The 25,905-nt window shown below is 36.7% G+C and overlaps 1 protein-coding gene across 3 annotated transcripts; it reads left to right on the top strand.

Moving 5' to 3' along the window:
• On the top strand, positions 1-25,905 carry CDC7 (cell division cycle 7). 3 transcript variants are annotated; one of them, XM_030868639.2, is made up of 12 exons: positions 1-120; positions 807-995; positions 8,662-8,745; positions 10,559-10,694; positions 14,015-14,108; positions 14,193-14,335; positions 15,247-15,499; positions 16,117-16,212; positions 16,972-17,150; positions 17,975-18,057; positions 20,572-20,721; positions 24,141-25,905. In XM_030868639.2, the coding sequence occupies exons 2-12, from the start codon at positions 887-889 to the stop codon at positions 24,533-24,535; spliced, it is 1,722 nt and encodes a 573-aa protein (XP_030724499.1). In that variant the 5' UTR covers positions 1-120; positions 807-886; the 3' UTR covers positions 24,536-25,905. The 3 variants fall into 3 exon arrangements, with proteins under 3 accessions (XP_030724499.1, XP_069900485.1, XP_060158881.1); XM_060302898.1 differs by lacking the exon at positions 1-120 and adding an exon at positions 307-717; XM_070044384.1 differs by lacking the exon at positions 16,117-16,212.

The raw sequence follows: 25,905 nt of genomic DNA, 5'->3' as shown, positions 1-25,905 counted from the left end.
TTAGAAGCAGCAACGCGAGAAGTGTTGCGCAGGCGCGTTTGGCAGACTCGCTAGGTGGGCGCTCTCGGAGGCGGCGACCTAGGCCTTTGGGGAACCAGAGAAGTCGTATTCCTTTAAACCGTGAGTTTCCGACGGTTTGCTCCATGGCGCGGGATTGTGAGGGATTAGAAACGAATTCTGGATCGTGACTTCGGTCTTTTAGCAGTGCAGTTACCCCCCCACACCCCACCCCCACTTCGGATCCCCCTGACCTGCGGCGGGAAAGTCGTGCGCCTGCGCACTAAGCATCCCGTTCGGTCTGGAGTCTGAGGGAAGAAGGTCCTTCCCCGCGGAGCTCGCAATCCGCGCTCGCCGAGGGATCCCATTCATTCTCTTCCTCCGCCCGGCGCTCGTGAGCCGTGTCGTATCAGTTCTCCACCAACTTGCGTGGGGCCTTGGACAAGCCTCCTGGCGCTCCCTTTCAGCAATCAAACGATCTCCTCCTCCAACCCTCTTCCTCAGGTCGAACCGCTCTCCCCACTAAGGCCTCTCCCCCCGCATTCGCTGCCTCTGCAGTTCCCACCGCCTCCCTTGCCCCTGACGGCGGCTGCCGGGGAGACTCCTGTTAGGCACATTTCCCTTCGGCCCCCTGCCGGTGTTTCTGGGAGGTGAAAGTGGACCCATGGAATCCTTAGGAATGGCTCACGGTTTTCCTTCCTTTGGGGATTTGGACATACGGTGCGCTTTTAATTGTTTGCCCCTTTGGGGACAGTAGCATTTTTTAGTGCTTAGTTCACTGAGTGATTTAAACTTCTCATCTTCTCCAGTATGCCGAGTTTCACAGCTGCTTTGCTCCCCCTGTGGACATGACCCCTTAGCTGGCGTTTTGCGCCGCAGTCGCTTTGCGATGGAGGCTTCTTTAGGGATTCAGATGCAGGAGCCAACGGCTTTTTCTCCTCGCGGCCGGTTTCTGGCGGATGGCTCATTAAAACATGAGCAGAATTTTAAACTACCAGGTATGTGTTCATTGCCAAAGATGTACAGGCAACAATTCTGGAATTTCGATTATTTAAAAACAAACAACAAAAAACACGTCCTGAATCTTAAAGTGAGTTGTATGTTTATATAGGAGCATTTTATGAATCAGTGAAGCTTCATAAGATCTAGATTTAGGATTGGATTGCATTTTAGAAGGAGGATTGTAGTCCAACCATGTCATTTTACAGATGAAGTTGCTGCAGTCTAATATTAGTCGTTGTCTAAGAACACAAAGTTTGTTGATACCCAAACTAGACAAACAAAGTTTGTTGATACCCAAACTAGAATTTCTCTTCTAGACCAATATGGTGATTATTTCTAATCACCATATTGCATTAAGCTTGAATTTAGAAATCGGCATTGGAGGGACTTTAACTTACATATTCAAAGGCAGAATTAGTTGACAAAAGTAAATGAAATGTTTGTAGCAGTAATGAAGGACTGTATCTCAGTGTGCATCATGAAGTGTTGCTTCACCCTTACCCAGACCTTGAAATGAGAAGGAGAGGGTCAAACAATGCCTAATCTTGTACACTGTAACATGCACCTTCATTCCTGCAGCGTGCCTGGGACATAGCAGGCATTTAATAAATATTGGTTAAATAGGAGTTCCAATTGACTGGTTTTTTTTTCTCTTTTCTTTTCTTAAAATGTAGCTAAATGTTATTTTCTCTTTGTCTTAAGCATATTTAGTGCTTTTTCAAAAATATTAATTTTGACCTTTCATCCATGATATATACTTATGCACTACAAAATAGACTTTAACTCGACCCTAGAAAAATATGACATCCCATACTTTTGCTTTCTGACTAAGGGTAAACTCATCTTTATGTTAAAATGAGTACCATTCCTGATGTCCCTATTTGATGAAAGCCACTATTATTCCAGTTAAAGTTTCTATGCTTAAAACTTTAGAGTTATCTTTGACTTGTGCTTTGTATTTGCTCCCCTCATCCAGTCACCCAATTTTATCTTACTTCTTTTTAGTATGTATAGTGTTGCCTCTTCCCATTCCCACTTTCACCACATTCATTCATTCCCTTACACTTTGCTCCTGAATTACAACGAAGTTTCTTACTTAAACTGCCTGCTTTCACTTCTTTTTTCATCCTCCAGTTCATTTTGTACACTGCCACTAGAATAATCTTAAAATGCCACTTTCATCCAGTTTCATGGATGCTTTCCTTCTTGCCTTCCATATTTCTTGCAATTACCTGTTTTTCATGGTTCACCTTTCCCTATGTCATCAGACACATAATACAATAACAGTCATTATATTATTATTATTCTTGTATTGTTTAGCACTCTGTGTATTCTGTCTCTTCAGTTATACTATAAGGTCCTTGAAGGCAGTATCTTGTATAGCTCCTGATGTACATTGTGCATTAGGCAGAGTGTATGAATGAATGAATCTGACTTGGATCTAGCATACGTTCAGGTAAAAACTACTATTCTAATACTCTTCTGAACACCTGCTAGGAAATGAAGAGTGGTGTGAATTTTATTCCAAATTTCCAAAGTTTGGTGGCTTTTATATGTAACAGAACATTGAGCATTATAAACAGTACCTTTGATAATTTATAAAACATGCTGAAATTTTATTCATATGGTTCTTTTTTATTTGACCCTTAATAAAAGCTAAGATTATATCAAAAACATAACTTGAATAAGGAGTAAAGCTGATGAAGTCCAGGCACATAACTGTCTCATGATCTAATATGATTTACTCTCCTTTGATGTAATAACTTTTGATTGGTGGGATTTTTATATATCTTTGTATTCCCAGGGCCTAACAGTCTTCAGCACATAGTAGGTGCCTGAAAATATTAGGTTGAATGATTAGATATCATTCATCCAAAGAATATAAAGTAAAATTTTTAGTACAATGCCTGCATAGTATGACCCTTTGTTTGGGGATATTTGTCAGCTTTTTATAACTATTTTTCTGATAAAAATTATAGATGCTTATTGAAGAAAATACAGAAAGTCAAAGTAAGAAAATATCCCACTGTACAGATATTGCTACTGTTGACATTTTGTTATATTTCTTTGGTCTTCCTGTGCATACAGAGATAAATTTTTTAAAAAACAATTAGGATCACAGCCAACTTATTTCTGATCTCCATTTTTAACTTAGCAATATATATCTTGAACATTTCTTAATGTAACTAAATACTCTGCGCTTGGACTGCCTAATGTTCCACTGCATGGTATCGTATAATTTATTTAATTGCCTTTTCTTATTGAACCTTTAGATTGTTTTCCATTTTTTCCTATTAAGAAAAATGCTGGTGAACAAAGTACCTGGCAAAGTATTAGCTCAAATGTTTATTCTTTCATTCTTTCAGCAGGCTTTTTTTTTTTTTAAGTATCTACCATATGCCAAGTTTAGTAAGTGATAAATATCTTTTCAGTGAAAAATGAAGTATAAACTGTATATATACTGAATGTCTCCTCCATACTGTTGAACTGTACTGGAAGGCTTGCTTTCATTGTGTTATATGGATGCTCTTAGCCTACGATTCTAAAGTGGGTTATAGGTAACGTCCTGGTTTGCCTGAGACAGATCCAGTTTATTCCTGTTGTCACAGTGTAATTATTAGTGCCCCCTTTCACTCTGAAGACTCTCCCAGTTTGGGCTAAATTATATGATCTCCCTAGTTATAGGAAGCATTATTTTAGGCAAAACATGAAGCCCCAGAATAAGCATGACATATATTCCTGGAGGTCAGTTTTACTCCATGGTAAGTAATTGAAAACATTTCATTTGTATGATGAATATTTCTTAAATGTCTATGTCTTTTATGTGCAGGCACCTTTCTAGGTGCTAGGAATAAATCCGTTTGTAAAACAGACAAAAATCAGTGCCCTCAATCTAGTGGATAGAGATAGAAAATGAATAAATAGTATGTTCAAAAGTGATTAGTGCTGTGAAGAAAATGTAGAGGGGAAGGGGAGATGGGAGGTATTGGGAGAGGAGATTGTGATTTTAGTAAGTGTAATTGGTTGGAGAAGGCTTCAGTGTGGTAACATTTGAACTAGGACTTGAAGGTGGTGAAGGAGTGAGCTGTGCGTGTATCTGGGGAAGAGCATTCCAGACAGAGGAATCAGCAAGTACGAAGGCCCTAAGCTGGGAGTGTGGCTAGCATTTAGAAATAGCTAGGAGGTCATGTGAGTGGAAGTGGGAGAGTGATGGGAGTGAAGTCGAAGAGAGGGGTGAGGAAAGGAGGTAGTTCTTTGGCTTTTATGTGGAACAAGATGAGGGTGAAAGCAGGGAGTATAGTTAAGGATGCTGTTGCTGTAGCCAACTTGGATATATTATGTAGCAGAAAAAAAAATCGCTTAAAATTTCAAAACAGAAGCGTAGACCTTCATAATATTTAATGAAGACCTAAATAATATTTTAGTTTGTGGACTTTTTTCAGGGTCTTTCCCCAGTCCTCAAAGTATATATTCATTGGTCTCTGCCTTTAGTAGTATTTTCTAGCTTTTGATATGAGTACTCTCTTTCACTGTCTCCTCTCATCTCCCAATTCATAATCTGGGGATTTTTCATTCACTTTGGTTGTCAGGAAATTTTTCTGTTGTTCAGAAACATCAGAGTTGTTCTGCAGTGAAAGGAAACCTTAACATAAACATAGTTTGAGTTTTGTAGAGATATGTAAGTGCATAGTAAGTGAGTGGTGGTGTGGAAGCACATTGAGCTTGCATAGTCATTCACATGGCCTTGCATTACAGTATTTTCTTACTACTTATATTTTCTTCCTGCTTATTTCTAACAGTTAACCAGCATCTCTACTACTAACTGCCAGCTCATGTTTATGCAAAGGGAAGTTCCAAAATGTGGAACTCGTAGGAAAAGCATAGAATATTGTAGTTGGAAGGTAAAGTTCATCTAATCCAGTTCCTTTGTTTTAAGGGTTAAAAACCTGAACAGTAATGTGGTTTAATTATAGGAGTTGAGTGAATCCAGACTCTTTAGATTCCAGGCTTTTTTCTGTATCAGCACTGTTCATTAGAACTTTATGCACTAACAGAAATGTTTGTATGTTGTCACATATGGCTAATGTGACTGAGGAAGTTGATTTTTAATTTTATTTAATTTTAATTTAAATAGCCACATGAAACTATATCATCCTACTACAAAGCTTTTGGTGTAATTAATCATGTATATACAACAAAGCATGCACACAAACACTTCAATACATTTAGTAATAAAAAGACCACAAATGGTTCTTAAAATATTTTGTCATACCTAAACACCATTAATTGTAAGATACACCATTATTTTATGTACTGCTCAGAAATACTGCCAGTTATACTGTGACAGTGCTTTCCTTAACACCTAGAATTTTTTTTTATAGTTATTGGAAGAGTTCTTTTAGATGTAATTAGACAAATAATTGTATATCTCTGGGACATACATGAAATGGAAAATAAACATTTCAGATCTGTCCCTTCTGAATCACTTTTTATACTCAGACTTGTTAATATCCTATTTTTTTCCCCTCACAATATTGTTCTCATACATTAGTTTTTGTTTTTTTGGCTGCATTGGGTCTTCATTGCAGTGCGCAGGCTTCTCACGGTGGTGGCTTCTCTTGTTGCAGAGCACAGGCTGTAGACGCGTGGGCTTCAGTAGTTGCAGCATGCGGGCTCAGTAGTTGTGGCTCACGGGCTCTAGAGCGAGGCTTAGTAGTTGTGGATCACGGGCTTAGCTGCTCTGCGGCATGTGGGATCTTCCCGGACCAGGGCTCGAACCCATGTCCCCTGCATTGGCAGGCAGATTCTTAACCACTGCACCACCAGGGAAGTCCCTGTTCTCAAACATTAGTGATGCAGAATTTCTTTGAAGAATTCATTTTTTAAAAAAGCCATTGTTAATGAGTTCTTAAGAACAACCCAGTTATGTGGAGCTGGCCTACATTTGATTTCTACTTCACCACCTCTACTATTCCTCCCTACAGCCATTTTGGATCTTAAGGATTAAATGTGAATGCTCCTCTGTGATTTCTTGAATTTTCTTCAGGTCATTGACACCTGTTGTATAAGTTTTGATGCTGGCCAGCAACAGTTGTAAGTTGCATCCCAATTTCAGAGTCGTTAAAATTGTGTCTTAGAATCAAAGAAATGTAATAACAAATTGAATATATCATTGTAGTGCCTTTTCATGATGCCTTTCCTATGACACTGGAATTTGAAGCTGGTTGGACTTGACACTCATTAGGAATGATTGTAATTGACTGTGGCAACTATTACTGCTAGAAAGCCAGCTTTTCCCCCAGGCCTTGGTTTTGTTTTCGAGAGAGAAGTAGTGTGGTAGCTGATGGTGAAGTGATTGCTTTTGTCTTTGGCTTCACTCTCTTGTAACTTGTAAACTTTTGCTTTTTTTTTTTTTCCTACAGCTGTCTCTGAACAACCATGATGATAGTAAGAATTCATTCATTCAACAAACATGCCAGGAAGTTTTCTAAGAGCCGAGTGCATTGTGGTGAATTATACAGACAGGGAGCCTGTACTGGTGGAGCTTATATTCTAGTGGGAGGAGGCAGACAGCAAACAAATAAATAAACAGGATAATTTTATAGTGAATAAGAACTCCAAAGACAATAAACAGGGTAATGTGGATAATGGGAGGAGCGCTAATTTAACTAGCGATGTCAGAGGAAACTGTGACAATTGAGCCAGCCATACGAAGTTATAAGGGAAGAGGATTTCAAGCAGAGGGAATAGTAAGAGCAAAAGCCCTAAAGAAATAATGTTAATAATAGTAACCACAGCAATAAGAATCACCAGTATAATTTAATATTTACAATGTGTCGGGCATTGTGTTAGAAGCTGCTCTTGTGTTGTGTATATTATTTCATTTAATCCTCACAGTATTTCAGCGGCATGGGTACTGTTATGGCCCCTTTTCTATAGATGGGGAAATTAAGGCTCACAGAGGATAAGTTGTATGCTCTAGAAAGGTCATACCTGCTGGGTAATAGTGGAGCCAGCATTTTGATTTAGGCCTGTCATCTCCAAAACTGGTTCACAGGATTATTGTTATATTGCCTGTTATATTGAAATCCATGAAGCTTCTCCAGTTCATCTGCAAGGTAGATGGGAAGGTGAGGGTAATTTAAGTAAGTTCTTCCCATTACCTTAGATGGAGTGATGTAGTGGAAAGGCTACTGGATTAGGTCTTCTTGGCCTCTTATTTAATCTACACCTCTTAGTATTCTTAGTATTCTTCACCTCAGATTTATCCTCCACTTGTCATCTTCCTGCTTAAAAACTTTACATGGCCTTCCTTTGCATCCTCTGCCTTTCCTTCCTCAGCCACATTGAATTTTATTATCTCTCCTACTCTCCCCTCCCTCCACAATAACCCATGCCTTTTTCCTTTTCCATGTCTTTGCATACATAATAGTTCCTTCCTAAAATGCCTTCTTGCACTTTCTCTACTTGGTGAATGCTTCAAAACACAGGTTAACAGTCACCTGAAGCCACCTGGCACCTTCAGGAGTGTTCATTCCCCTCCCCCCTTCTACCTAGTAATATGTGCATTCCTCTAATATTACAGTTAAAATCTTGTATTAAAAGTGAGCTTTTAACATCTGTCTCTTCTACTAGGCTAAGCTCCTAGAGAACAGGGGCTTCCACTACCTTTGTTCATTTGTATTTTTAATATGCCAATTGCTGGGCACTTTTAAAAACACAGTGTTTGTTAAATGAGTGAGTCTATAAACTTACCAGCAGTACCTCTGTGAAATTGGATAAGTGATTTAATTTCCCTGAATATGGATTCCTTCTCTGAAAGATCAGGATAATTATTTCTGTTCTCCCAATATCACAGTGCTGTTATGTAGATCTGAAAAGATAATATGTGTGAAGGTGCTTTGAAAATGCCTTAAAACTGTTGCATGATGCAGAATGTTATTATAACTTTAAAAGTAGCTGATGCTTGGCCTAGATATTGTAATAAAATTTGAGGACTCTTAAGTATGTAGTTCTTTTTTGTATCCAGTAGTTTATCACATTTTGTATTATTGCCTCTCTGAATTTTAACCATGTAGGTTTTTGTAAAGAGCTTATATTTATTTAAAAGTAATGATTTTTCTGCTGTCAAGATATAGGATACTACTGTTAATTGGGACAATTTTTAAAGAATATATTTTTTAACATTCTTGAGACCTTTAGTAGACCTTCTTTCTAGAGTATACTGTGAATATTCAATATGTAAAACTTTTCCAAGCCTGTAAGATTTTGTATCTTTGGGGGAAAGAAACAGTTTTCAAGAAGATTGCATTGTGTCCTTGTCATGCCATCTAGTGATCGCAGCACAAATTGTTTAGTTATTTTTTAAATTTAGCCTCTTCATTGTGTTGTACTCTATGCAGTGACAATGTATCTATATGTTAGTATGTAATTTCAGAGTAGCAGCAATTGGGTGTGAGTGATTCAATTACTTTGCAGTTTTGTCTGTTCAGGAGGTGTGTGAGTTAGAGCAACTTGATGGGGTTTTAGTCTTATCATGAGTTTAAGGTTTATTATAGATACTTTTATTTGTAATGTAATTACTTATGTTTTAGAAATTATTTTATTGAGATTTTTCAACCTAAGTAATTAATTGTACCTAAATTCTTTTTTCCTTGATAGGTGTTAAGAAAGATATTCAGAAGCTTTACGAAGCTGTACCACAGCTTGGTAATGTGTTTAAGATTAAGGACAAAATTGGAGAAGGTAATCTGGGGATATACTTCATTATCTTTATAAGCTTTTTTTCCTCCTGTTTTCCTTTATATAATCTTGATTTTCATTATTATTTCTTATTGGAAAAATACCCCTTTTAAAAATACTAAGACCATGGTTATATTACTAATTATCAGCTTTTCTTTTTTCCTTGGAAAGAATCTAAGAATAAATAAATATTTACAGTAAAATGAACAGTCCTATTTTAACCTTTATAATTTTATACTATGAAAAGTATTGCTGGGGGCTTCCCTGGTGGTGCAGTGGTTGAGAATCTGCCTGCCAATGCAAGGGACACGGGTTCGAGCCCTGGTCTGGGAAGATCCCACATGCCGCGGAGCAACTAGGCACGTGAGCCACAACTACTGAGCCTGCGCATCTGGAGCCTGTGCTCCGCAACAGGAGAGGCCGCGACGGTGAGAGGCCCGCGCACTGCGATGAAGAGTGGCCCCCGCTCGCCACAACTAGAGAAAGCCCTCACACAGAAACGAAGACCCAACACAGCCAAAAATTAATTAATTAATTAATTAATTAATTAATTAAAAATAAAAAGGCAGATGCTTGCTTTAAAAAAAGTATTGCTATATTAGTAATATATTATTAAAGATAATTATTAAAAATAAAAAGTTTAAGATTTAAGTGGGGGGATTTGATCATGGAAAGCTGAATCTTTTTTCTCTTTCTCCATTGCGTTTAGGTAGAATTGTACGTTGAACAATGGCAATTTTTCATGGCAAAATGATGAAAATAAAGTGGTACAATATTTATAGGATAGGCAGTATTTACGTAAATACCATCGATAGACTAGCAATCATATTGATTGAATGAAGGGTAAATTTGGCAGACAAATGTGAAGGGATTGAGAAGATAACAGATAATAGAACTTTTTAGTGACTATACTGAGAAATAGTAAATAAAAACTTAACAGTAAAAAAAAACAACAAAACTTCCGTTTATTCATTGCTTGCTTTTCACAATGGAAAGTGTGAGATGAGAAAAGGCTGAGTCAGCGAGGGCAGAGAGATTAGAAGATGAGATGATTTGGGATGTAAGAAGCAAATCTTTATATTTTTTTTCTTACCTTTTTTTGAACACTGACTTAGTGTTCAAAAACTTTGTTCTGGAAAACTGATGTCCTCATAACAAATAGCGAACTATTCCTGGAGAGGGGGAGGAGTGGAGTGTGTTCTAAGGCTAATAAGTTTGAAAACTATAGCATGTATAGCTCCCTTTTCGTTATTTATGATGTACTTCAGTACATTAAAGTTCTAGAAATAATCTATCAATTTGCTTTAACTCAGTATTTCTCAGATTTAACTGACCACCAAATCTTACATTTTTTTCTCTTTAGTTTCATGGTGAATTTAAAAGTTTAAAAAAACTTTTTAAAATAAAAAATGTAGTTTTTTTTGCCCCCTAAGACTGTTATCATTTTTACTTCTAACAGAACTGAATCCAAGTCTTAAGAAAGTAATTTACAATGATAAATTGTAGAAAGATACTTGGTAGATTGGGTCATACCATGGAAATATTTTATGCTAACTCAGTTAAACAGATTTACTGTATAGCTTTGCTGAATTAATATACCCCCTAAAGATGTGAGGACAGTTAAGAATGTATTAAAAATTGAAAATAAGTTGTATTTACAAATGTGTTTGCTTTTTGTATTCAGTGTCATTAAAATATTGATGACAGATTATGATAATTTTATGGATTCCAAACAGTTTTTAAGAATTATTTTAGCATTGTCTCATAAACATTTTTAAAAACCAAATATTGAAAAATCTAATAAATTGTTTTACAGGCACTTTCAGCTCTGTGTATTTGGCCACAACACAGTTAAAAGTGGGACCTGAAGAGAAAATTGCTCTGAAACACTTAATTCCAACAAGTCATCCTGTAAGAATTGCAGCTGAGCTTCAGTGCCTAACAGTGGCTGGGTAGGCAATTTAAAGATATTTTTAATTGAACTGCTGTATATAATTTTTAAGATTTTTAAGTAGATATCTAATAGGGATGGTGAGATTGTGGATTAAACGTATTCTTCAGTCAGGTGTTTGCAGTTTGCTAGCAGTTTTCCACTAATCTTGGAATGGCTAGTTAAGTTTATATTAATTTTTAAAGTGGATTTCTCCTGAGGCTCAGCTTGACTTTCTGTTCTCTTACCACTTCTTTTTCTAATCTTCCTGCCAAATCATAAACCTTGGCTTCATGGTGTAGATATTTTTAAAAATGTGGGGAACTCATATTTCACATCTCCCCAGATATTGACAGCCTCATCTCATATTTTATTTTGAACAACAGAATCCTCTGGCATGTCTTTCTGTTTGGTTTCTCTCTGCTAGGTCATTCCTGTCAACATAGAGACGTGATGTAGTATCTCTTATCCTCCCTGTACCGCCGTCCCCCTTCCAGCTACTCCATTATTTCTTTGCTTCCCTTCATGGCCAGACTTCTCAAAAATTACCTGCACAGACTGTTTTCACTTCCACACCCGCCTTTTGCCACACACACACAGTGAGGCTGCTCTCCTCTATGCTAAGTGGAAACTACTTTAGGGGCAACCATGACTTTGTTTTGCCGGTTCCTTTTTCTGTTCACATGAACTCCTGGCAGTGTTTAACATAATTGATTTGAACCATTGTCTTTTGACTTCTGTACTACCATATACTCCTTGATTTCTTCCTGCTTTATTTGGCCTTTCATTTTCAGTATCCTTTGCCAGTTCTTCCTCTTCCACCTGACCCCTAAGTGTTGGAGTTCCTCAGTGCTTGATCCTGGACTTTCTTTCTCTAGACTTCTTTAGATGGTGTCATGTATTCCACGTGGCTTTAAATATATAGTAATGATTCCCGTAAGTATATCTAACCTCAGACCTCTTAACTGCAGATTTGTGTGTATCCACCTGACGATTTGATATTTCCATTTGGGTACCTAATAAACATCTCAAACCTAATATGCGAAAAACGAAATTTTAATTCACCTTCATCTGCCCCAAAAATTACCTGTGGCAACAATCTGCCTTCATCTATCCATCTCAGCAAATGGTACCACAGTCTACCTAGTTACTCAAGGCAGAAACCTAGTAATCACACTCAATTTCTCCATTTCTCTCCTAGTCCACTCCATCACCATGTCCTGGCAATTCTGCCTCCAAAATATATCTAAAATCTCATCCATATCTTTGTCTTCTCAACTGCTGTCTCAGTCCAAGTCTAGATTACTATAGTAGCCTGCTTCTTCTCTTCCCCTCCTAATCCCATAGTCACAAAACAGCCAGAGTGATCCTTAAAATATAAAAATATGTATGTATGTAATATAAATTGGATACTATTACTTCCACTACTTAACAATTCTTCAGTGGTTTCCCAATGTTCTTTGAAAAAAAAATCCAACTTTATCCCATGCCAGTCTTTCCACCTCCTTCACTGTGCTCTATTTTCTTTAGCTTCTCAAATTTGTGTCAAGAGCTTTCTCACTTCAGGGCCACTACCCATACTTCTTCCCTATCCAGGAAGACCCCTCCCAGTCCTTGCATGCTAACTCCTCATCTTTCTGCTCTGAGCAAGAATGGTACCACTTCAAAGAGGTCTTCTCTGCATTAGATTCTATTTTTTATTGTCACAGCACCTTTTGATATCTTTCAAAACCCTTACCATAATTTGTCATTATTTGTTACCTGGTTTATTATCCATATTGCCCACTATTTAGGAAAGTCCATGAGGGCAGAAATCATGTTAATTTTAATTCACCTTCTCATCCTTAATGTCTAACATAGTGTCTGTCAAGTAACAGTGCCCACTAAATATCTATTGAATGAATAAACACGCCTATTAATTTGTTTTACCCCTCAGAAGACAAGAGGATAAGATGGCTTCTGTAAGGCATGATTACATAATACCTTCTAGTCCCCTGAATAAGATTATTCCTTTTTCCACACTTTAAATAACTCCCTCTACCACTTTTTCTTTCCTTGTTGTTCAAAAATGTGCATGCTAAAAAAAGTCTACCTGATCTTGCTTCCTTTCTAGCTCCCACACTGGTTTTTATTCTTTGACAGATATTTCAGGAAAATTGTCTTTATGTTCTGTTTCCATTGTATACTATTTTCCCTCCTTAAATCCTGTTTGGCCTCTTCCTTTCCACTTAAACTGCTTTCTGAAAATTAGTTAATTTCTTTTTGCCAGTTAATTCCTCTTTGCCAGACTGAAAGCCTTCCCTCAGTCCTTATTCTAATTGACCTCCTTGTTGATCACCCCTTCCTTGAAAACTCCTCACTTGCGGATGTCCCTATCTGGGCTTTCTGCTCCTTCCTTATTTTGCCCTCCAACATGAGACTTTTCCAAGGCTCAGTTTTCTCTTCTCTAATAGTTTCACAGCTTTAGGTATCATTTATCTATAATATTGTCACTGACTTACACTTGACTTCTCACTTAAGATATAGTCTTGTATCTAGATACAAGATATCTAGATATCTATCTTGTATCTGATAGATACAAGATTCTGTATCTATCAGAATGATGAGGTTTTGGTTTTTGATGCTTCTTTTCCTGTTTTCTCTACATATTTTGTTGGTATCCATGTTGTTTTAGTTACTCAGTCTCAAAACTCTGAAAATCCAGTTTACCCTATTTTCCTCACCTTTCTCTGAGGTAGTATAGTATAGTGGTTAAGAGTCTAGGTCTGGAGCACACTGCCTGGATTCAGATTCTGGCTCCATGACCTACTAGTTGAGTTACCTTGGGGAAGTTCCTTAACCTGTCTGTCCCTCAGTTTCCTTATATGTTAAAAAAAAAAGGGGGGGGGGTAGGAAATAATGGCACCATCCTTATAGGGTTGTTGTGAAAATTAAGTGAATTTGTTGATAGGTGTGAAGAGCTTGGCATGTAGTGAATGTTCAATAAATATTAGCTATTATTAATTTTTACTTGATTTATTTATTACTGTTACCATCTTATCTGCTACTAAGTCTTGTTAATTCATTTTTATTATTCATCTTTTCCTTCCCATTCTGTCACCTCCTCAATTAAAATTATCTTATTTTGAATTATAACCTCATAACTGGTACTGTTTGTTTAAAAAAAAACCCTTCATCTTGCATAAGTCAGTTAAATGAGTAATCTCTCCTGTATGGTGATGGTTTTAAGTTAGTTTTCTGGCATTATTTATGCATTGCTAAAACTGCATTTTTTAAAAAACTGCATAAAGTTTCAGTTCATTTGACCTTTCTTCTCAAGTTCATTGTGCATTTTTCCACTAGGGGGCAAGACAATGTCATGGGAGTTAAATACTGCTTTAGGAAAAATGATCATGTGGTTATTGCTATGCCATATCTGGAACATGAGTCCTTTTTGGTAGGTTTTAATATTTCTTGAATTTTTATTAGCTAAATATTTCATTAAAACAATCTTATAACCTTATTCATAACTTTATTTTAGGACATTTTGAATTCTCTTTCTTTTCAAGAAGTACGGGAATATATGTTTAATCTGTTCAAAGCTTTGAAACGCATTCATCAGTTTGGTATTGTTCACCGTGATGTTAAGCCCAGCAATTTTTTATATAATAGGCGCTTGAGAAAGTAAGTATGGAAAGTTACCAGCAAATACTTAATACTTGACTGAATCTGTGCTGTGGGTCCACCTCTTAGAGGCAGAGCATCCTGTAACAGCCACACACATCTTTTTCTGTTTCAGATTTTCACTGTGGTTGAGGAAGGGAAATACACTCAAGGAGAAAAAAAAATTGTATTAGTAAAACAGTGTACGTCATGAGGTGTACCATGGCTCAGTGGAAAGAGCTAAAAGACTTAGAAAGGGTCTAGTTTTTTGTTTGTTTAACCTTATACATTTATCTCTGGGCTTCATTTTTCTTTTCTAGTAAATGAGGGGATTGGACCACATGATAGCCAATTTCATGTCTCAACACTAAAGTTTTGTTTTTTGACTATTTTTTATGCTGATTATATACATAGAGGCATTGTAAGCTGAAAACTTAAAAACTGCTGTTTATATAATGGCTCATATTGAGTATAATAAGGATAATAGAACCATAACTTCTTTTCTTGGGCTTTTGTATTCCTGACTTTTAATTTTTTCTTTAATCAGATTTTTAAACCATGATTTTAATTTATTTTTCTTTTAAACTTGTTTAATTAAAAATTATCTGCTATGGTGCCATCTCTGCCACCATCAGAGGACAAAGGATTGTGTTTACATCCTGCATTCCTTGTTGTCTTGTCTGCACAAGCCATGGGAAGAAGGGGAGAAAAGATGTTTTCTTGTGTGGGATACATCTTTCCTTAATTTTCAGTAGTTAGCTATTAAATCCTTACCTTGTCTGTAAAACTTACTTTTCTTTTTTCAAGAATGTTATAAATCCTTAATTTATCCCCCAAAGAATACAGTTTCTGGGTGAATATGGTTTGAGCATATTATGATATTAACTAAGCTTTGTTACAGAGAAGTAAAAGTGCTTATTTTTGTTTCATAGGTATGCCTTGGTAGACTTTGGTTTGGCCCAAGGAACCCACGATACGAAAATAGAGCTTCTCAAATTTGTCCAGTCTGAAGCTCAGCAGGAAAGCTGTTCACAAAATAAATCCTATGTAATCACCGGAAACAAAATTTCATTGAGCGGCCCAGCAGCACCTAAGGAGCTGGATCAGCAGCCTACCACAAAAACTGCTGTTAAAAGGCCCTACACAAGTGCACAGATTCAGATTAAACAAGGAAAAGATGGAAAGGTTCTACCTCTTTTATTTCTGAAGTACTAATACGGTTTTAGAAATGTACTCCATTCAACATGGGGAGTTATAATTCTAGGATAACGCAACAAAAGAACAATGTTGTTTACACGTGTTATATATTCAATTGATTAGATTTCACTAAGATTTACAATGGATTGTTTTATGATTTCAAAACTGAAAATTTTGCTTGGTAGATTTATAATGTCTTTATCATTATAATTGCATTATATAACAAAAACGGAAAGTAATTTTCCCTGCATGTTATAAAGTTCATATTAATTACCCTTTTTAAAAGAAAGCATTAGTTATAGGGGAAAAATTCTGAAGTGTCTATCTCCATTTTAGCTGCACAGCAAAATGTAACATCCATGCAGGTGGTTTTAGAATTTTTTAGTTATATATATTTGTGGACTATGATAACATTGTATGGGGGTTAAGAGTTCTGTCTAGACTGTTTTCTCCTTTCACAGAAGTGTTTTGATGCCTGAGAATGACTTGGATGCAGCTGTTTTTGTTTTATGTCACTTAACTCTTTCAAAACTATGGCAGAGTACAGCTGGCAGAAAGTGTTACAGATATAATCCTTATTTTCCTTGTTTTTGTTGGTATTGTAGGAGGGATCTGTAGGCCTTTCTGTCCAGCGCTCTGTTTTTGGAGAAAGAAATTTCAATATACACAGCTCCATTTCACATGAGAGCCCTGCAGTGAAAGTAAGTAATGTAGCTTAATAGTGCAATCATCAGTCAGTCGTACACTGGAGAGAATTTGGGGAATGGCTAGCTTTTATTATTAGTAAGTTTTTAAAGAGTTTTGCTTTAGCAGAAGGTATTACTGCTTTGAGCATCTAGTCAATGCTTTCATTTTCTCCAGTTCTGAACTTTTCTTTTGGAATTTTTTGTCATTTTTGATTAGTTGACTATTGTTGCTCTTTCTCTAAAGGAACATTTAGAACGTTAAGGCCTTTTCTCTCATTGGCTGGAACGTGAGCTCCCAACAACTAACACATTTCTGACACACAGTTGATAGCGTAAAGATGTTTGTAAAATTTACAAAATTATCACCAATGTTAAGTGGTTTTTAATTGACTTACAATATCCTGTAGGAGCTAGATAGCATGAGGAACAAATTAAAACTGATTTTAGCCAATGTAATTGTGCAGTTTACAGTTCTGAAATGGAGTTAGACACTAGAATGTAATTGTTTTGTAACATTTCAGGAAAAGTTCTAATAAAGTGTAATTCAAATATTCACCAAACTAGGAATGGTTAGTAAATTTTTAATATGTTTATTCAACATAGTAACGTAAAAAGACCTTAAATATTTTGATAGACAAGTGTTTATTTACAATCCAACAGCACATTCAGCAGTTTTGAAAGTTATGCTTCCCCTATTGCTTTTTGCTCTACTAGCATCTCAAAGGCATCATGTTAAATGCCATGAAAATAGAGAATATGACTTTTCTTTTACAGCTTATGAAGCAGTCAAAGACTGTGGATTTACTATCTAGAAAATTAGCAACAAAAAAGAAGGCTATTTCTACAAAAGTTACAAATAGTAGTGTGATGAGGAAAACTGCCAGTTCTTGCCCAGCTAGCCTGACCTGTGACTGTTATGCAACAGATAAAGTTTGCAGTATTTGCCTTTCAAGGTAATGTGTTTTGATGGTGCTATAAAATCACCAGCATGCTGCCAGACAAGATGAGAAATTGCATTGATTTTGGTGGACAGTTGATTTGAGTGAGTGAAAGGGAACAATGCAGTTCTGTGAACTGCATAGGCACTAATGCAGATTGGTACCTTGAAGAGCAAATGACAAGTATTGTCATATTTGTTCCCTTCACATGCAAATGCTCTTTGGAAAACACATTTACTTTTACATGCAAATAATTTTGGTAGGGGTAGGGATAGCTCTTATGAAACTTCAGAATTGTATGTTTTACTTGCTGATTTAATCTTGTTTTCTTTCTTTTTTCTTGCCTGTGTAGAATAACCTGAACCAAATACTAGAACTCTTCTCTCACTCCCACCTCCAACTCTTCGCCACATAAATTTTTTCTTCCCTTCAAGACTTTTATAAGCTTTCATGAGCCTTTCCTGATTAACTCAAGTATATAAGTGAACAAGTATCTCAGAAATTAATCACTCCAAACAGAAATAAATTTTTATACCTCAGAGTTCCCATTGTATTCTATTTTTCTGTTATGTTCTTACCATATACTACCTCTTTCTATGCCTGGAAGTTACCTTAAAACCCTTCTGGAATAAGGCCTGGGAACTGGTGTCGGGGGAGAGACCTATAGAAACAAAATCCAGGATTTTCATCACACTGGATTATCATTTGCTTTGTAATAGCTTTTATTTATATAGATATCAAGGTAGAATTTACTGTGAACTAAATTGGTAAATGTTATTTTTTGGTCTTAAATAATTAAACTTTACATAACTAGAAAAATCTTATTTCATCATCATAAGGCGGCAACAGGTTGCACCTAGGGCAGGTACACCAGGATTCAGAGCACCAGAGGTCTTGACAAAGTGCCCCAACCAAACTACAGGTATGTTGCACTAGAAATACAGAACCCAGTTAAATTGGTTGCCGTGGGTGTATTTTATTTTATGATTTTTGTCTACTTATGATTAAATTTGAGCTCTGCTGCTTTTAACTAAGTTATGTAAGTGGTTCTAGCAGTGTGGCTTTCCCATTTTTGAGATAGTGCTATTTATGAAAGCTCCTAATCCTAGTGTTTCCTTTTTTTTTTTTTTACCCGATAGATTGCATTTTGCTTATCTGTTTACAAGATGATTTCACCAGGAATAATTTTAACATCTCCTTTGTGGGGGAAAAAATTGTGTTTAGTAGTATTTGCTAACTTAGCAACATTTTATGTTTGTCTAATACCTGAAAATTCTTCTGTGATACACATATGATTGTGTGTTTGATTAAAATTTTTTATTATTGTGAAAACAATATAATAGCATTAAAGAGATTTTTGAAAAAGAAAAGTCTATAGCCTGAAAGAGTTGTCATGGAACATCTTATTGAATAGATGAACCCTGCTGTTCACTTGGATTATGGACCTTACAGAAATGTATTCATTTGTTCTGTGTTTATTCTGTGCTTGCTAATGATATAAAAAATGAATGAAACTCTGCTTACACTCTGGTCAGGACATACTCGCAAATATAAAATAACCTGTTAAGTATGGTTATAAAACGTTATACAGAGTATTTTAGGGGTATCTAACCTTATCTGAAGGGATTATGGAAGGAAGTTCATGGAAGATAGAACGTCTGAAAAGAGAATGTAAATTGGAGTGAGGGGTTTGCATGAGCAGAGGAACTCAAGAAATAGCATGGTCATACAGGAATCAATAAGAGTTTAGTGTTGCTGGAATGTATGATGAAAGTCAAGGAGTGGTGAGAAATAAACCTGGAAAAAGGTAGACGGTCTCGGATCACAGTTGTTATATGGCTTGGACTGTACCCTGTAGGTTTTGGAAAGTTACTCAAGGGAAAGGGATGGTAATAATTGTATTCTAGATGGGTCATTCTGGCAGGTATGCAGAGAGGACCAGGTCCAGGTGAGAGATGATGAAAACCTGAACGAGGGCAGTAATAATACAAATGAACAGAAAAGTGAAGAATTGGGGACTTCCCTGGTGGTCCAGTGGTTAAGACTTCACCTTCCAGTGCAGGGTGTGCAGGTTCAATCCCTGGTCGGGGAGCTAGGATCCCGCATGCCTCATGGCCAAAAAAACAGAACATAGAACAGAAGCAATAGTGTAACAAATTCAATAAAAACTTTAAAAATGGTCCACATCAAAAAAATCTTTGAAAAGAAGAGCAAAGAATTGGTAAGGCAGAGCTTCATGGATAATTGGATGCGGGATTTGGGTATGAAGTGGTGGGGAAAAGGCATCCAAGATGTTTATCAGACTCCTAGATTGGGAGATTTGAATGGGTACCAGTAACCAAGGGGAGAATAAAGAGGTAACTGGTGTACAGGGAAAGATAAAGATGATTGGGGGCATAATTGGTTTAAGATATATGTGGAACATCCAGATAGAGATGTCCAACAGAATAAAAGTAAGTGAAGCACAGGGAAGTCTGGACTGGAAATACAGTTGACTGTCATGATTACTATATAAAAGGTAGCTGAAGCTGTGAAGTGTATGGGCCAATAAGGGAGAGTATATAGGGTAGAAGTTGGAACTCTGGGTAACCTCAGCCCTTAAGGCTTAGAGGAAACATTGAAGGAGCAGGCAGAGGTACAAAGGGAACCAAGAAAGGCAGATGATGCAGTGGCCAAGGGAGTAGAGCCAATAACTTGATGATACTGGGAGTTCAGCCATTAGGAGAGAAGATGTCCCTAAACATTTTTCTTTTGGCCACACGGCATGTGGGATCTTAGGCACGTGGGATCTTAGTTCCCCTACCAGGGATCAATCCCATGTCCCCTGCAGTAGATGTGCAGAGTCTTAACCACTGGACAGCCAGGGAAGTCCCCCTAAACATTTTTTTAAAAAATGAGTTTATTCTCATGAGGCTGAGCTGGTCTTAATCATAACTGCCAGAATTCTAGAGATTGATAGTTTCTACAGCAAAAGTTAGGGTTAACATCTTGCTGAAGATGAGCTTCTAACGTTTAATGCTTTTCACTAAAGTGAAACACTTTCATTACTATGGTGTGTAACTCTTGGGGTACATCCAGATTTTTTCCTACGTAGCTACTTTGGATTTATTTTGATGTTATAAAATGTGCATTTACTTAGTGATGAGATATCCTTTTAAACTTAGCAACTTTCATGTTGCTCAAGAAAGAAAATATTGTATTTTGCATTAAGGATGTTAAACCAGGGATTCTTAACCCTGAAATCATTAAAAGCACCTGAGGAACTTTAAAAAAAACTGATGCCTGAGCCCTACTCCAGACCAATTAAATCAGAACCTCTGAGGGGATTGGCCGGGGCATCAAAATTTTTTTAAGGCTCTTAAGAGGATTTGAATATACAGTAACGGTTGAGAACTACTGATGTAGGAGTAAAATTAAAGTTTGTTTTCTGTTACAGCAATTGACATGTGGTCTGCAGGTGTCATATTCCTTTCTTTGCTTAGTGGACGATATCCATTTTATAAAGCAAGTGATGATTTAACCGCTTTGGCTCAAATTATGACAATTCGTGGATCCAAGGAAACTATCCAGGCTGCTAAAACTTTTGGTAAGCAGTTTTATATTATAGAACAAAACAAATACCTTTGATTTATCTCCTACAAATCACTTAATAACTTATTATGAAATTCTCTTTACAAATAAACATATAATGTTCTCTGGTGTTAGATACAAAGTTTCTCAATTGCTTGAAAATTAATTGCATTGTGTAAGAAAATAATTTATCACTTCTCTTCTCTACATGTAATCAGTTTATCTTATCAAGCGCAGAGTACTACACTTTTCCAATATTTAAAGTTCAACTTTATAATCTTAAAAGAATAAGGAATAAAATCTTAACTCCCTGTAGTTATGGTTTGACTTTATTGCATAAATATTTTTCATAATATGTTTTAATTTGTTTATTGTATATTTATTAAGCCTCAGGTGCTCTTGGGCCTGCCTTAAATACTCTTAGTCTGTATTAACAAGTAAATAGTTAATTATAATACAGTGTAGTAAGGACTGCAGTAGGGGACATAATAGGATGTATGTTGTTGTCAGGTTCCTTAGGGTTAGAGTAGTAGAGAAGCGAAATGAACAGAATACCTTTACTGATGGAGTAATATTATAAGCATTTATTGGATGTGGGAAGTCATCTTAGCTACACAAGTTCCTGTACTTCAAGTCTGGGATATGCAGTGTACCTCATAGGGCACCTGAGAATTATCTCAGCCTTGCTCTTGCCAACAACTTGAACTCAGATGGCCACCTTGTATTTATTCTCCATGCACAATTATAGTTAATACTTTCCAAAGTGGGTGGGTGTAATTGAGTCAGCATGCTGCCCCAAAATATGGAACACTCCTTTGGGACAAAATTTCAGTCAGCCCACCTCAAAAGTAGCTGGGCTGCCTGTTGCCCAGCCCCAGAATCTGTGGGTCTTAATCAGGGGTGCATATCAGAATTGAGGAACTTCAAGAAATACATATGCCTGTCTCACCCCACCTATTCCTGGAAAATATGATTCAGAAAAGTATGATACCTAGAAAGCGTTGAGACTTGTTAGTTTGAAAAAACAAGTGATTTTGACCAAGAACTATTTCTCAGTAAGAACTACTGCAAAAATGATTGTCCCTCACTTGGGCACCGGTACCGTGGTGTGATCCACCAGGAAGGCTTAGTGGCGGTTGTGGTTCTGCAGCACAGTCAGTCTACGACTTGCACCTTTCTTGAAACTATAATAAGAAAATTTTATCTGAGGGTGATAGGGTGAGATATTACATATACACATGGGAAATGGAACCATGAAGCAAAGCCTTGGAAATTGTATTCTTACATGAGAATGTTTATTTTCAACTGATGGGGAAAACTATCATCTGCTATTGAATAACTTCATAAGAAGTTTATGAACATGAAATTTATCAAACCCTAAACATTTTGTTGAAGAACTCAAATCTCCCCCATTTGTAATAGTAAATGATGACCAAAAATGCAAGTGCAACATCTAACAAAAAAACATCGTAGGGCAAGCATCATGATAGCATAGCAGGCAAGGGCTTTTAGAGATTTATCATTGTAATGCTTGCTCTCATATTTTAAAAAATGCTATAGAGCACTTGTCTTAGTTTCATTAGTATGACTTCTTTAGTTACAGCTGACCCTTGAAAAACATGGGTTTGAACTGCTTGGATCCACTTATTTGCAGCTATTTTTCAGTAAGTACTACAGTACTGCACGATCCACAGTTGGTTGAATTCACAGATCAGAACTGCAGATACGGAGGACAAACTATAAATTTATATGTAGATTTTTGACTGCGTGGGGTCAGCCCTCCTGACTCCCTCGATGTTCAAGGGTCAGCTGTATTGCAGTCAAATCTTACTATAACTTTGGGCTGAATACAAAAGGATTCAGAACTTCAACAGCGATGACCTTGTCCCCCTTTATCACCCAAAGAGACTTACCAGAACAGCAGGAGCACTTCTCTACTTCTCTTGTGTTGTGTGTAACCTTCCCCTCTGTCCTCAACCCCTAGACCTGGCCCCATTGTAGACTGTCATTAAGTACTCGTCGAATTAAATAAATTCAGAAGAAAAACCTTGAGCTATTCTCCTCTGGCTATAATTTTTTAGAGAGAAGAGGAATAATGAAATAGATTTAAAAGTAAAACAGGATTAACATGCTATACCCCCACAAACTTAGTTTTGGGTAGTTTATTTCTTTTGTCCCCTCACTGCTTCCCCCCACCACCTTTTTTCCCACCACCTTAGTCCACCTATCCAGCAGAGATGAGTGTATGTAAAAGTAACTTTTTATCATCCAGAGATAGATTGTTTTGTTAACAATCCACATGCCCCAGAAAGGAATCTAAGTGCTGTGCAAACTCATTGTTTAGAGCCATTTCTATTTAATAAGGAAATACGGCAAAAGTAACAGACTATTGCCTATTTGTGTGCCTAGCTTATTTTTGCCCGTGTCTAATAATTTTGTTGGGGAATTGTTTCAGACATTTATATTTTTTAAAACGAAGATCTGGTTGGTTTATTAACTGATTTAAAAACACTTATTGAGACCGTATGTGTACTAGGTTAGATAGACTATTATTGAGTCTCTTCTCATAGAGCTTAAATTCTAATGGGGGAGAAAAAATAAACAAATACATACTGTCAGACAGACGGGTGGTATTGCGAAAAATAAAAGGGTAAAGGGAGTGAAGAAGGCTTAGCTATTTTGAATAGGTTGGTTAAGGACTGCATCTGTAATAAGGATGTGATATTTGAACAAAGACGTGAGAAGCAGAATAATACCTTTTTGTCTAGTCCAACAGGCATTAATTGAGAACCTAGTATGTACCTAGTATGGATGTCTAGGTTTTGGGGGTTCAAAGATAAATAAGATAGTCCCTATCTTCAGAGAGCTCATAGTCTAGCAGGTGAGACAGACATATATTTTATCAGTTACAATACAGAATAGCAAAAGTAATAATAGAAACCTTCACAGGATATAACAGAAGCTTAGGATGATCAACTCTGTGAGTGTCAGGCATCTTAGAGGTAATGCTTGAACTGAGTGGTGCCCTAAGTGGGAGTATTCTGGGCACGGAGTTGGGGGGGGAGGTGCAGGGCATCCTAATCAAAGACAGGAACCATGTAGTTAGAGGCATGTAGAAGCTTGGAAGGGGGAGAGGGAATGGGAGCTGCTGCTGATTAAAGATTACAGAAGAATATAATGAAGCTGGAGACTTTGACAGAGTCAAGTGAGTCCTTTACTTATTAAGTCACTGCTTTCTACTTACTACCTTTCACTTTATGATTTGACCTTCAGCTATGTAAGGTAAAACACAACTTAAATATAGCACGTGATGTTCTATCTCATATTCAGTGTAAATATATCCAAAAAGCATGCAGTTGGACTTGCATGTTTCTCGTGGGAGAGACTTCTCATATATTCAAATAATATAAAATATGTATATTTTTTCTCTTTTAGGCAAATCAATATTGTGTAGCAAAGAAGTTCCAGCACAAGACTTGAGAAAACTCTGTGAGAAGCTCAGAGGTGTAAATTCTAACACTCCTAAATTAACAAGTGATATACAAGAGCTCACTTCTCAAGACCCAGCTTTTTCAGAGAAGATGGACCATAAAGGTGCTCACCTCATACAAACACCTAAAGCACAACACTCAGGGAATTCATTGTGTAAAGGGGACAGTAATGGCTGTGGGGGTAATATTGATGAGTCTCCTACCAATCTAGAAGGCTGGGATGAGGTACCTGATGCAGCTTACGACCTGCTTGATAAACTCCTAGATCTAAATCCGGCTTCAAGAATAACAGCAGAAGAAGCTTTGTTGCATCCATTTTTCAAAGATATGAGCTTATGATTATTGTTCTTTAAAGTTTGCTGTTGTGTATTGTGAGGTGAGGTGAAAAAGAGTTATTTGTAATAGCCATAAATTCTTGATTGGAGACCCGGGCAGGGTGAATAATTTGTTTAAAAATCTCCTGGCAGATTCTAAAATATGGATTAAGATTACTTAAAATGACTAGGATAGTTCTTAGACTAACAAAATGATCTTTGAGTTTGATCTACCCGAGTAGGATCAGATCTTTCATTTCCCTAATTACTTGTCACTGCCATATGAAGAAATAAGAGCAGTTTTAGCCTAGTACATAGGGGTTCAAGGTACGAGTCTTAAAATTAATGGTTGTGACAGGGATTAAATGAGTCAAAAGACTTAGTTTACTGGTTTCTTCAAACTCTCTGTACTTTTGGAAAACTCCACCTGGTGCTGGTACTCTAACCATTCTGTAGGTAAAGAAGATAATTTCCTTTTCTAGAGGCATATATTATACCTTTTATGAACACTAAAACAATGAGAAAATATTGGGGGGGTATTACTTGAAATTGAATTTAATTTATTCATTTTTTTAAAGTATTTTGTGAAAGCATTTTTTGTGTGAATTGCCATGTTTTTCTTAATGGTTTCTCTTGATTTTTCTGCCTTCTCTAGCCCCACCTAACACATTCTCCTTGGAAATTTTATGATACTTTCCACAAAGTTTCTGGGTGCTTTGTTAAATATTGCCTGTGTTCACAGTTGAGAAATTAAAATAATGTGTTCACTGGTTGATAAAGGGAAGCTGCAGGACTAAGGTAGATATTGATAGTCCAAAATGCTTTTCTTTTTCTCTGAACATGTATGGTTTTTTCATACCATCTTAGATATGATTAGGTAGCTGCTAAAAGGAAAAGTGAACACAGAATTGAGAATATTATTGGAGATTTTTCCTCTGCCTAGAGCCATTCTATATCCTGTTTTGACCAAGTTGGTCCTGCTCAGAGAAGGATGCTTACTAGTGTCTTGAGGTAGGTTGGGAAGAGTTCTAATGAAGTAGGCAATGTAGAAAAGGAACTAAGATAGAGGTTTATATATTACAACATTTCAAAATGATATATATATCAATGACAGCATATCAAATTTACTATGGGAAATAAGTCTGCGAGTGTGGGCCTGCTGAGAAGTTTCCCACTTAGTAGTCATAGAGGTATAATACAGCTAAGGAAGATACAACATTCTTTTTGTTGTTTTGAGCACTGAAGTTAGTATGTCTTATCTATACTCCGTTTGGCAAGTATTATATATATATATTTACCATTACCATTGATCTGCTATCTTCTCATGCTGTAATCTTTTTTTAAAAAAACTTGAATGTTCTTGAATTTGTATGTTTAATAAAGTCATCCTTTTAT

This window comes from Globicephala melas, chromosome 1, assembly GCF_963455315.2.
Source record: "Globicephala melas chromosome 1, mGloMel1.2, whole genome shotgun sequence".
Lineage (NCBI taxonomy): Eukaryota > Metazoa > Chordata > Mammalia > Artiodactyla > Delphinidae > Globicephala > Globicephala melas.
Note: the sequence above shows the minus strand (reverse complement) of the source record. Positions and strands in the feature narration are given on the sequence as shown.